The following is a 13,894-nucleotide window of genomic DNA, read 5'->3' on the forward strand; positions in this document are numbered from 1 at the left end:
AGCGAGTTTGAGGCAGGTGACTGTGGGGTTATGGGGGCGGGGGCGGGGGCGGGGGGAGAAAAATACCAGCCACGATTGAATGGCCGAGTGGCCTAATTCTGCTCCTATGTCTTATGATCTGACTGGGATGACATGAACTGGGATTTTCTGCATCGCCTTGACCAGTGCCATTTTGCTGTCCGCCTTTGTTCCATTCGGGGGGGGCAAAAAAAGAGACACTTTATGGGACAGATCCGAGAGATGTGTGTGTGTGACCAGGGACTGAACTCAGGGCCAGTCAGTACACAGAACGCAGCAAACTCTGACACAGAAATGAAGCGGCCACACATCATTCAAATAGGGCTGGTCACAGGATGGCGAACAGGGTTTATAGTATCAAAAGAAAAGTAATTACCAGCTCCCGGTTACAGCCAGAAAGCTTTTTGATTCTAGCCTGTTTTATGCAATGTGAGCATTTGCATTGACCGATCGCTCGCAATTAATCTCCCTGAATAAAGAGGAATTCACACAGATAGGAAGGCGGGGCAGGGCAGGAGATGCGCCGCTACTCCAGCCCCGTTTCCCGGGTAGACTTTGCAGTTTCATTAAGCTCAGTCTCTGGGACTCCCCCGTTTTAAACAGTCGCTACGTCCCGGGTAGACTTTGCAGTTTCATTAAGCTCAGTCTCTGGGACTCCCCTGTTTTAACAGTCGCTATGTCCCGGGTAGACTTTGCAGTTTCATTAAGCTCAGTCTCTGGGACTCCCCTGTTTTAAACAGTCGCTACGTCCCGGCCATTGCGGTACTCCCAGCTTAATAAGAAAAATGCTGCGCTGCTGGTCAGCAGCAGAAATAATCGGAAACAGTTCAAGGAGACGCTATCCCGTTCATTATTCCCAATGAAACAGGAGGAGGGGGGGGGGGGGGGGAGGAAAGTGGGACAAAGTGAACCAATTTAAACGAATTGGAGACTTACCTGTTGCAATGATCGGGAAGGGCAAACAGAGGCTGATGAGTAAAAATGGCCATGGGTACATTGTCCTCTTCCCCCGTGTGTCTCCCGCTCCGTGTCACACACGAGAAAAAAAATTGACGGGTGCAATAATTTTTGCAGTAACTGAGCGATGGCTGCAGTGCGGGGCTTTTTATTTCTGCCCAGGGAACAGAAGGCAAGCTCCTCCCCCCTGGGTCCACCTCTCTTGCACATTCCTTCCGAATGGACCCGGGAACAGGGCGCAATGCGGGAGGAGTTTGCATTTTTTTTGGACGATGTTAATTCCGGGGAGTGGGTTGTGTGTGTGTGTGTGGGGTGGGGGGGGGGGGGGGGGGGAGGATTAGTGCGATTAGTGCAATTTCACATTCCTCACTAGGTTCCCAGCAGCGACTTGGAAATTGGACAGATCCCCAGCATTTGCCAATTACAGGTTCAATGTCAGGAGATGCAGAATCCTATCAAAGCTGCTTCTTGCAATGGCATCTCGCCTTATTGCTCACTTTTAAAAAAGCAGAAAATTAATACAATATGGTCAGAAGGTTAAAAGGATAGGTAGACCATAGGCTGTGAAAATGAGTGGCAAGAACAATCTCTGGTTTTCACAGTAACTTCATTGCAGTGTTATTGTAAATCTACTTGTGACACTAATAAAGATTATTATTATTGATGTTGCTATCATTCATTGCACCAGGACAGAACAATCACTTATTGCCAAGTGAGAAAGGTTTTGGGGTAACGTAATAGGACAGTTCTAGATGATTTTAAGTTCTGTCCTTTACTTTGCTATTTGTTCAAAAAATAAATAAACGCGCATCTCTCTGCATGAAGCATTTCGGATCCTGACCTTCCCATCAGAATAATTGCTGGTCTATTTATATTTGAGAATGTTCCTGAGATCTCTGTGATGAGTCCTGACTGAGCCAAGCCTCGTTACTCGACACACGCTGGACCCACCGAATGCGTTTTAATTAGAACGCATTAAAATGAAACTTCAAACTAAGCAATATTTCACACCACTGGTGTTTGGATCACTGTAGACCTAAAATTCCGCCTGGTGTAACTCAGCTTGCGAGGTTCTGCCTAAAGTTGGGAGAAGCGACACAGAAGGGAAATTATTCCATAGATCGCACTGAACTATTAAAATTCCGCGGCCTCGCTCTTTGACTGGTGTCTCGGGTACTTGGTGCAAAACCGCACACTCTCAATTTCATAGCCCGCTTCACTGAAAGTGGAATATTCCCAATTTTGAGGGCGCTTTTTTGTGACACATGTTCCTCGGAACAGGACAGCTATGTGTTTGCCCATTAATATCTGAGCTAATAACTCACAGGGGAGAAGTGAGTTATGATCTTGGAAATTTGTTTTACGCGACATTATCACATGATGGTGCTCAGATTAAATTCCTCTGTTGTCGACGATAAGAGATTCGATTTATGACAAAGGTGAGCCGTTTTTTCCCCCCTCATCATTGTCTCCACTCCCCCCGCCCTATCTATTTCCTGTTCCAAGTTGTCCTTTGACACACTGCTTACCCCTGTTGTGTTATTAACACATTCTGATCTCTTAATAAAAGCAAGTTACTGCGGATGCTGGAATCTGAAACCAAAGAGAAAATGCTGGAAATCTCAGCAGGTCTGGCAGCATCTGCCAGGAGAGAAAAGAGCTAACGTTTCGAGTCCGATGACTCTTTGTCAAAGCTATCTGTGGTGAAACCACTGTGTTGTATTGTGCTGCCACAGTATTATGTGTTGTACAGTATTGCCACTATATTACATGTTGTACAGTTTTGGCTCTGCCTGTGGCTCCTCCTGCTAGGGCCTGGGTATATAAGCTGCGACCTCTCACACTGCCTCATTCTGGGGCACGCTGCCAGCTCTGTTGTAAGTCAATTAAAGCCATAGTTAATTCACTCTGCGTTCTCTGTCTTAATTGATGGCATATCACTATCAGAGAAAGTGGGAAATATTTATACTGTGGAGTGAGAATGAAAGATGAGCGCGATGACTCATCTCTCATTCTCACTCCACAGTATAAATATTTCCCACTTTCTCTGTTAGCTTTGACAAAGAGTCATCGGACTCGAAACGTTAGCTCTTTTCTCTCCCTACAGATGCTGCCAGACATGCTGAGATTTTCCAGCATTTTCTTTTTGATCTCGCAATGTACTACTGTCAGCATCCTTCTTAGCCTTCAGCACCAGTTACATTCTCCTTGTCTTTTCTGTCCACGGAATCTTTGTCAATCTTCATCTATCGCTGGTCCCCTATCCACCCCCACTGCTCCACCTACCCCCCCCCCCCAACCCCCCCCACACACAACAGTATAAACCTCATCCTATTTCCAGTTCTCTCCAACTTTGACAAATAATCATCCAAACTCGAAACGCTAGCTCCCTTCTCTCTCCACAGATGCTATCAGACCTGCTGAGCTCGTCCAGCATGTTTTGTTTTTATTACATAGGTCAGCATTTTTATTAGAATCGTGATGGGATGTATACGATATGCATGTGTTAAAAGTTCATAGAATAATACTGTAGAGCATATTTCCAGTCAATCGTCCTGGCCACGAGTGGGATGAATTTTCATGTACTTTGTACGATACGGGTGACAGATGAATGATTAAATGTAAAACAATGAATATTAAATGTGAATTTTAATTTTAGCTACATTAAATTGCCATTTTTCACCAATGGAGCTATTGGTACTGAATTTAGCCACTGTTGCTCTGAAGCTAAACTACGGGGAAAAAATGAAAATATTAAATGAGAGAAAGTCGTTCACCTCATCAACATCATTTCTTCCAATGGATCACACCCAACTTTTAATGCTTCAAAACCTTTGCTCGGTTATCAGGCAGATTTTCCCAAAGAATGGAAAGCTCAGAGCTTTCTAATGGTGCACAAAGATGGAACCAATTGAATTGAAATGTTAGGATAGTAATTAACTTTGCAATTAACATTAGTTAACTTCTGAGCCCAACTCCACTCCAGCCTCAGCTCATCTGCTGCTAAAACCCTCAGTTATGTCTTTGTTACCTAGAGTCTTGACTATTCCAATGTACTCCTGGCTGGTCTTCCATATTCTACCCGCTGCAAATTTGAGGTGATTCAAAATTCTCCTGCCCCTAAATCACAATGTTACAGAGTGTCATTTCGAGTATAAAGTGTCATTATAAGTAATTGTTTTACTGGTGTCTGTTGAGGGTTCTGAGCAGGTGCGGGCTTTCAGTCTGCAAGATGGTGGCCTGTAAGCAAGACCTGTTTTTACCAGAGCTCCTACTTTCATAATTATTATTGTTACTACTGTTATGCTGAGTTACTGTTATTGTTAAATTTCGTTATTTGTTTGTAGAACTAAGTTCCTTTTAAACCACACATCTGACTACTTACTTTGTGCTCTCAAGTTACCACATCTTTTTGGCGATGTGGAGAAAATGGCAAGAATATAAATCCCAGTTTTTCGATGTTCAGGGTGACAAGGTTGCATTCAGTCAGTACCTAGATTTCATTGTGGGTTTATTCGACAGGATTTCAAGTAAGCAGCACCAAGGCTATATTCGGGATAGTTGGTGAGTTCGATGAGACAAGTGAGGACTCTGCTGAATACGTGGAGAGGTTGCAACATTTCTTTTAAGCAAATGCAAGATGAGGTAAAACAGTGTTTGAATCTCCTGAGTGCGTGTGAGGCAAAGACTTGTAAGTTAATGAGGAATCTGGCCACACCACAGAAGGCAGGGAAGATTTAATTTGGTGGCTCTAGTGCAGAATCACTTAGGGGACTGATCACCCTAAGTCCCCAGTGATCATTCAAAGATTCAAATTTTATAACCATTTTCAAAAAGCAGGTCAATCGGCAGCTATTTGTGTGGCAGAATGACACCTGCTTTCAGAACACTGATTTTGGAGCAGTTTTAGAAGATATGCTCAGATATAGGCTTGTCTGCGGCATTAATGAGGACTGCATTCAGTGTTGGATGTTGGGTGAAGCCACATTGACTTTTAAGAAGGTTGCAAGCAAAAAGGTGACAACAGTGGAGTGTTTTAGGTGTGGTGAATCATTGCAAACTTATGGATGCTGTTTGTCACCAGTGCAACAAGAAGGGACATTTAGCGAAGAAATTAAGGGGTGCAATGAGCAAGGCGAAGGTTGAGCAAGAAATTTAAATTTGAAGAAGCCTCAAACAGATACGCATCATTTAGACAACTCAGAGGAGCAAACGTATGACATGTTTAATATGAGTGAGACACAAACAGAGTCTATTTTTACGACCGTGATGGTCGATGATAAGCAAATCAAGATTGAGGTGAACACAGGAGACTGCGTTCGTAATTGGTCAAGAGACCTACAAGTCGATATTAGACTCTAACTGAGCCCCAACCCTTACTCCAGCAGAGATTAATCTTTGGACGTACACCGGAGAGCCCATACCTATGCTCGGGGCGTTGGAAGTCCGTATTGCATATAATAGTCAAGAAGCAAAGTCATGCCTCCTTGTGGTCTAAAGGAAGGGGCCAAATTTGCGAGGGGGTGACTGGCTCAGCAAAATTCCACTGAACTGGGGCAAGATAAAGTACACGGAGGTGACTGAGGATGTTGTATCCGGATGTGTTCATGGATGAACTGTGTGGTACTACTGTGTGGTACTACTGTGAAGTTGTACATAGATCCTCAGGCTACTGCTCACTTTTTCAAGTGCCCTATGCCATGAAGAAAGTGGAGGAGGAGTTGGAATAGCTGCAAAGGTTTGGAATCATTGAGCCTATTCAGTTTTCTCAATGGGCAGCTCCAATCGTTCCTGTCCTGAAAAATGATGGCACGATGCACATATGTGGAGACTATAAACTCACAATTAACCAAGTTAGATGCTTATCCATTACCTACGGTGGAAGATTTACTTTCAACCCTTGCAAGGATATGCCCAACATGAGCCAGGCATATCAACAACTCTTGCGAGAGGAAGATTCAAAGCTGTACGTGACCATCAACACACATGAAGAGTTGTTTAAGTACAATCATTTGGTCTTTGGCATATCCTCCAGTCCGGCAATCTTTCAGAGGATGATGGATAACCTGGTACAAGGCATTCCTCAGGTTGCAGTCTACTTCGATGACATCTTGATTACAGAGAAGAGGAGGAGCACCTCAGTAATCTGAGTCAAGTTTTTTAAAAGTTTTAAGAGGTGGGACTGCATCTGAAGGGGAGCAAGTGCATTTTCCAGGCACAATGTGTCGAGTATCTAGGCAACAGAATCACTGAAGAAGGCTTATCTCTTCAGTGCCACTAAGGAATCTCTGGAGCCCAGGAATGAATTAGCTCCGGTCATTTTTGGGCTTGGTAAACTATTATGGAAAGTTTTTGTCAGACCTGTCAACAGAGAGGGTTCCACTGTATCTACGACTGCACAAAGAAACCAAATGGAAGTTGGGGTCCACACAAAAGAAAGCTTTCAAAGATGTGAAAGCGCTGCTGCAATCGGCTAATTTGCTGGTCAATTTTGATCCAGAGAGGGAACGTATGCTGTCGTGCGATGCCTCAACCTACAGTGTGAGGGTGGTACTTACTCATTTAATGGAGGACAGGTCTGGAGAACCCATCGGTCAGGTTTACATTAGGAACTTTGGTACTAACCAGAGGTGGTTACCAGGAATAATTTTAAACCAAAGTCGTCCAGTATCTTGGGCCATGAATCTGCAATCATGGAAGAGTTGTTCTTGGTCACCAAGACCATATTCCGCTTATGTTATGACTCAGAGTGAGGAAGAGTCAGCAACTGTTAAAGATAACGTGGCAGAAGGCAATGCTGCTGTGCGTGTTCACCTGGAAGTGGTCCCTGTGTTTCCAGGTTGGCCAGTTGACTCTGCTGGGGGAGTGGAAGAGGAACGTTCATGTTCAGATTCTCAATTAACTGGGCTGGATGGTAGCACAGCCGTTAGCACAGTTGCTTCACAGCTCCAGGGTCCCAGGTTCGATTCCGGCTTGGGTCACTGTCTGTGCGGAGTCTGCACGTTCTCCCCGTGTCTGCGTGGGTTTCCTCCGGGTGCTCCAGTTTCCTCCCACAGTCCAAAGATGTGCAGGTTAGGTAGATTGGCCATGCTAAATTGCCCTTAGTGTCCACAAAGGTTGGGTGGGTTACTGGTTTACGGAGATAGGGTGGAGGCGTGGGCAAGGGTAGGCTGCTCTTTCCAAGGGCCGGTGCAGACTCGATGGGCCGAACGATCTCCTTCTGCACTGTAGATTCTATGATTCCAGATCAGTCATGCAAGATTCACCAGTGGTATTGCATAGGTCGCAATACAATTGCAAAGCTCCTGACAGACTTTCACATAGTTAATGTTTATTTTTGCCCTGGTGGGGAATTGAAATTTAAAGGGGGAGGGGGAAGTGTCATTCTAAGTGCAGAGTGTTCTTATAAGTCTTTCTCATTTGTAATCGTTTTACTGGCGTGTGATGAGGGTTCTGAGCTTGTGTGAACTTTGGCGGATTTTTCAATCTGCAAGATGGTGACTTGTCAGCAAGATCTATTTTACTAGTGCTCCTGTTTTCATAGTTATTACTGTTACCACTTCTTCTGAGTTTCTGTTTTGTTAAATGTAATTATTTATTAACATATCAAAGTTCTTTATTTTAAACAACGCATTCAACAAACAACTTTGTGGCCTCAATTTACCACACCCACCAAATCCTCTTTATCTTCCATTCCTGTGCTTGATGACTTGCACTGTGTCCTGGTTAAATAAGGCACAATTTTAAAATTCTCACCCTTGTTTTCAACCTCTCCTTGGGTCATCCCTCCCTATATCTGCAATCCCCTCCAATCCCAAATGCCTAAAATTGTTTTTGCTCAGCTCTACCATTAGGGGGTGTGTCTTCAATCCCAAATGCCTAAAGTTGTTTTTGTTAAGCATCCCAGATTTTAATCTCGTCAACATTATAGTGTTGTGTCTTCAACTGCCAGAGCCATTAGCTCTGAAATTTCCTCACCTGTCTTATCACTTTTCAAACAAGTTTTAACATTTATCTTTTTGACCATCTTTAGGTCACCTGCACCTAATACGAACTACATCCCCCCCCCCCCCCTCCCTCCCCCATGCCTTATGGAGCTCCAAGCCAAACTTGTCCAGTAGCAGGGAAGCCACAGAATTGTTACAACGCAGTAGGAGGCCATTTGACCCATTGAGCGAAATTCTCTGGTATCGGCGCGATGTCCGCCGACTGGCGCCCAAAACAGCGCAAATCAGTTGGGCATCGTGCCACCCCAAAGGTGCGGAATGCTCCGCATCTTGGGGGGCCGAGCCCCAACCTTAAGGGGCTAGGCCCGCGCCGGACGAATTTCCGCCCCGCCAGCTGGCGGAAAAGGCCTTTGGTGCCCCGCCAGCTGGCGCGGAAATGACATCTCCGGGTGGCGCATGCGCGGGAGCGATAGCGGCCGCTGACGGCATTCCCGCGCATGCGCAGTGGAGGGAGTCTCTTCCGCCTCCGCCATGGTGGAGACCGTGGCGAAGATGGAAGGAAAAGAGTGCCCCCATGGCACAGGCCCGCCCGCGGATCGGTGGGCCCCGATTGCGGGCCAGGCCACCGTGGGGGCAACCCCCGGGGCCAGATCGGCCCGCACCCCCCCCCAGGACCCCAGAGCTCGCCCGCGCCGCCTTGTCCCACCGGTAAGGTAGGTGGTTTAATCTACGCCGGCGGGACAGGCATTTTAGCAGCGGGACTTCGGCCCATCCGGGCCGGAGAATCGCGGGGGGGGGGGCCGCCAACCAGCGCTGCGCGATTCCCGCCCCCGCCGAATATCCAGTGCCAGAGAATTCGGCAACCGGCGGGGGCAGGATTCATGCCAGCCCCGGCCGATTCTCCGACCCGACGGGGGGTCGGAGAATCTCGCTCGTGGGGTCGGCATGAGCTCTCCAAATGAACACTATAGTTCAGTACCATTGAGTGCCATTCCCCTCCCTTTTCCCCGTACCCCTGCACATCGTTTCTATTCAAATAATCATCTAATGCCCATTTTAGTGCCTCAATTGAACCTGCCTCCACCACATTTCCAAGCAGTACATTCCAGAGCCGAACCACTCAGGTGTGAAAAAGCTTTTTCGCACAGTGCATTTACTCCTTTTGCAAATCACTTTCGATGTGTGCCTTTTCTTTCTCAATCCTTTAGTGAGGGGGAACAGTTTCTCCCTATCTACTCTGGCTACTCCTCCTTAACCTTGAACACCTCTATCAAATCTCCTCTTAGTTTTCTCTCCAAGTAGAAGTCCCAACCTCTCCAATCTATCCTCATAACTGAAGTTTCTCATCCCTGGGACATGTCTTGTAAACCTCTTCTGCATTCTTTCCAAGACATTCATATCCTTCCTCCAGTGTGGCACCAGAATTGTACACAATATTCCAGTGGAGGTCTCATTGGTGTCTTGTATAAGTTCAGCATAACCTCTTTGCTGCATGCCCCTATTAATAAAGCCCAGGATACAATATGCTTTATTAACTGCTCTCTCCATCTGTCCTGCCACCGTCAATGATCTATGCACATGTACACCCAGGTCCCTCTGCACCTGTAACATCCCCTTAAGAATGTTACCCCTTATTTTATATTGTATCTCCATGTTCTTCCACCTAAATGAATCACATCACATTTCTCCACATTGAACTTCATCTGCCACCTATCTGCCCACTCCACCAGCTTGTCTATGTCCTTTTGAAATTCTACACTGCCCCTTTCACAGTTTATAATACTTCCAAGTTTTGTTTCATCTGCAAATGTTGAAACTGTCCCCCTGCACACCGAGATCTTGATCACTAATATATCAGGAAAAACAAGAGTAGGTCCCAATGCCTACTCCTGGGAAACACCACAACAAACCTTCCTCCAGCCTGAAAAATATCCATTGTGTTGTTGCTACTTTAGAGGTGCTATACAAATGCAAGTCATTTATTATTGTTGAAGGCATTGACTACTTTCTAGGGGCCAACTGCATTCTGGTATCACATCTCAGTGACCGTTGTTCATCCGAGTGTTGACGGACAGCTTGAAAATTGGAGTCTAAATTCCTGTCCCACTCCAGCACTCGGTGGCCAAGGACATGTATGTTCATGAGGCAGTCAAACAGGTCTGTTATCAAACTGCAAACCCTTCCAAGAGTGGGAGAGTCTGCTGGGCAGCCATGCCCCATGTGGATTGGGATTCCTCATGCTCTGTAAAAGCCTGGGACTTTGCATTTACCTGGCGCCTATTAATAGTGTATCACCTCAGATCAGGTAATTCCGCTGACATTGTTCTGCTCTGAATGGTTCAGCTACTCATTGGACACATTCACTAATCACAGGAAGGCTCACCTTTCAAAGGGAGCACAACCACAATCCTATACCACTCCTAACTTGGGTAAAGTCAGAAACCCCTGGCAAAACTACAGAATGTGGAGATGCCGCCGTTGGACTGGGGTGGGCACAGTCAGAAGTCTTACAACACCAGGTTAAAGTCCGACAGATTTATTTGGAATCACTAGCTTTCGGAGCGCAGCTCCTTCCTCAGGTGAGGGGACAACTACAGATGGCTTGTGTTCTTCAACTTGGGCAAGGGAAGAATTGTCCCAAGACGATGGTCGTTTCTTCAAAATCCACCTGACAGCTTGACATTCCGTCTGGGGTTGATTTTTTTTGTTGCTGTGTTTGGGGAACTTTCTGACCCAGAAGCAGAAGCACAATTTGAGATCTGATTTAGAGTTTCCCATTTTCTTCAGCCGCCACACTGACATACGTCAACAATAAGTTGTATACATGTCCAATCTTGTCAATAGGCGTATTAATATAGTATTTACTTCCTGCAGAGCAGATCATTCTCCGGTGACTTCCCATTCCTCCCCCCACCACCCTCCCTTCCGTTTCATCAACATTTGGTTTTAAAACAAATATAATCCAAATAAACAAGATCCTTTCCAGCCTCCGTGAAAATAAAACCCCTCGCATTGGCTCCACCGACTTGGTGGACAGGAACATCTCACTTTCAACGACTCCTTGAATTAATAACCTCGACGAATGGATCCGAAATGTTTATACCGTTTTGAGACAGCAACATTGATCAATGGGGCTGCTGGTGTCTTTGCAATCAGTGTTGTTACTACTGTCATTCTTTATTCCAAAGGTGCTGAGAAAGATGCATAGCGACCTCTAGAGACCGATGGTAACTCAGTGTCTGATTGATACAACACCAACAATTTACATTCATGTAGCACCTGTATCGTAACAAAAGTTTTCAAGGTGCTTTCCACGGGTACTAAGATGGTTTTGTTTGGGGGGGCAGAGCTCCTGAGGGGGGGGAAAATGTACCCCTCTGACAAGATACATGTGCAAGAAACTTTGGCTGATTATGATATCTCCTCTACATCACCGATGATAGAATCGTGACAGTGTTAAAGTGGTGGGGGGTCACATCCACAGTTGTGAATTCCCTTCTGTTGTCAATATATATGTGTAGGTTCCGGGCGGCATCGTAGCACAGTGGTTAGCACTGTTGCTTCACAGCGCCAGGGTCCCAGGTTCGATTCCCAGCTTGAGTCACTGTCTGCGCGGAGTCTGCACGTTCTCCCCGTGTCTGCGTGGGGTTTCCTCCGGGTGCTCCGGTTTCCTCCAAGTCTTGAAAGACGTGCTTGTTAGGTGAATTGGACATTCTGAATTCTCCCTCAGTGTACCCGAATGTGGCGACTAGGGGCTTTTCACACTAACTTCATTGCAGTGTTAATATAAGCCTACTTGTGGCAATAAAGATTATTATTATAACGTTTTGTAAATTGTTGGACACAAATTATGAAAACTCAATAAAAATAGTTGCAAAACATAAAGAATCTCTAAGGTGCAGAAGGAGGCCATTCGGCCCATCGGGTCTGCACCAACCCTCCGAAAGAGCACTCTGCCCAGGTCCACCCACCCGTCCTACCCCCGTAACCTAACCTACAAATCTTTGGACACTAAGGGACAATTTTAGCATGGCCGATCCAGCTAATCTGCCCATCTTTGGACTGTGGGAGGGAACTGGAGCACGGGGGGAACCCACGTAGACACGGGGAGAATGTTCAAACTCCACACAGGTAGTCACCCGAGGCTGGAATCGAGCCTTCCCCCGTGCTTGTCAAGAATCCATCGTCCTTTGCCTTAAATATTCAAGACTCTGCTCCCACTGCCTTTTAAGGAAGAGAATTCCAGAGACTTATTGCCCTCTGAGAGAGAGAAAAAATCTCCTCATCCTTGTCTTAAATGGACCATTCCTTATTTTTCAACAGTGACCCTCAGTTCTAGATTCTCCCACAAAAGGACGCATTCTTTCCACATGCACCCTGTTGAGACCCCTTAGGATCCTATATGTTTCAATCAAGTAACCTTTTAATATTCTAAACTCCAATGGATGCAAGCCCAGACTATCCAGCCTTTCCTCATAAGTCAGCCCAGCCATTCTAGGTATATGCTGAGGAAATCTTCTCCCAACTGCTTCCGATGCCTTAACACCCTTCCTAAAATAAGGAGACCAGTAGTGTGCACAGTACTCCATGCTCTACATGTGGTCTCACCAATGTCCTGTACAACTGAGGAATAGCTTCTCTACTCTTGTATTCCCCTTGCAAGAAGCAATAACACTCTGTTCGCTAGTCTGATGGATTAAGCTGGTGGAAACACCGGGAATAAGATGCTTTGCAATTTTGTTGCTATCGGAAAGCACGGAAAAACCTTTCTAGCAAAGTCCCGCACATGCATGTACAGAAAACCCCACCTCATGCGGAAACCCAAACTTCCCCCCTCAATTCCTCCAAGTTTGCGAACCGCCCCTCCAAAAATAAATCCTTCATCTCCTTCACTCCTCTCTCTTCCCATCATTGAAACCTCGCATCCACCTCCCCAACTCAAATCCATGATTCCTCTGGATCGGCATCAGCCTCGATCCCACTCCCGACCTAAAGTGCTGCCGAAAGTGATCAAAATCTTCAACGTGGCCACCACCACAGGACTTGCCGAATATTTCCAAGGGGCAAATGGAAGCGGTGCCGTCACCAGCACCTGCAAACCCGACCCTCTACAAGGACCTGCCTCCACCCTCACCCATAAAGCCTCCACCTCCCTACTCCAGCCCTGCACCAGCGCCACCACCAGCTCACGCATTCCATCTCTGACCCGAACTATCTCCCTCGCCACTTCTTGCCTGCGGAGCTGGCCCACCAAAATGCAGCTGGCCTTCTCCCCATGCTCATAAATTACCCCCTTCGCCCTTCTCAGCTGCCAAACTGCCTTCCCTGTAGACAGATCGAACCTCGCCTGTAACTCCTCTCTCCTCACCAGAAGACCCGGATCTGGGTCCTCTGCATACCTCCCACCTACTTCCAAAATCTCCTCCACCAACCGTTGCCTTTCCTCCCTCGCCTCCCTATCCACCTGTGCCTTAAACAAAATAACCTCACCCCTCACTACCACCTTCAACGCTTCCCATACCACTGACGGTGAAACTTCCCCATTACGATTAAACCACACACAATCTTCGATCACCTCCCCCATTTTAGTACAAAGATTCAGATCAATCAACAGTCCCACATCTAACCTCCATGCCGACCTCTGGACTGACCCCTTCTCCAGGACCACATCCACCCAATGCGGAGCATGGTCTGAGATCACAATTGCCGAATGCTCTGCTTTCCTCACCCCGACTAACAGTGCCTTTCCCATTGCAAAAAATTCGATCCTTGAGTGCACCCTGCGCCCAGGCAAAAAGAATGAGTACCACCTGTCCCGCAGATGCAAGATCTTATCCAACACCGTGTCCCTGTCCACCACTCCCCCCAAGTATCAACTCGTAAGCATCAAAATTCAGAATGGCAGCCAGTGTTTTCTTCACAAACCTCATCCCAATTTAGAGCACATACGCTAACCGGCAACACCAACCGCC

General features: G+C 46.5%; 1 protein-coding gene across 1 annotated transcript in view; it reads right to left on the bottom strand.

The window, feature by feature from the left end:
- ca4a (carbonic anhydrase IV a) overlaps positions 1-1,136 on the bottom strand; it is a 34,171-nt gene extending 33,035 nt beyond the window's left edge. The window contains exon 1 of the mRNA XM_072469475.1: positions 955-1,136. Coding sequence (XP_072325576.1) covers positions 955-1,015 — 61 coding nt within the window. The 5' untranslated portion in view covers positions 1,016-1,136. The remainder of the gene's footprint in view (positions 1-954) is intronic.
- Between the last annotated feature and the right edge of the window lie 12,758 nt (positions 1,137-13,894).

The sequence above is a fragment of the Scyliorhinus torazame genome, chromosome 12 (assembly GCF_047496885.1).
Source record: "Scyliorhinus torazame isolate Kashiwa2021f chromosome 12, sScyTor2.1, whole genome shotgun sequence".
Lineage (NCBI taxonomy): Eukaryota > Metazoa > Chordata > Chondrichthyes > Carcharhiniformes > Scyliorhinidae > Scyliorhinus > Scyliorhinus torazame.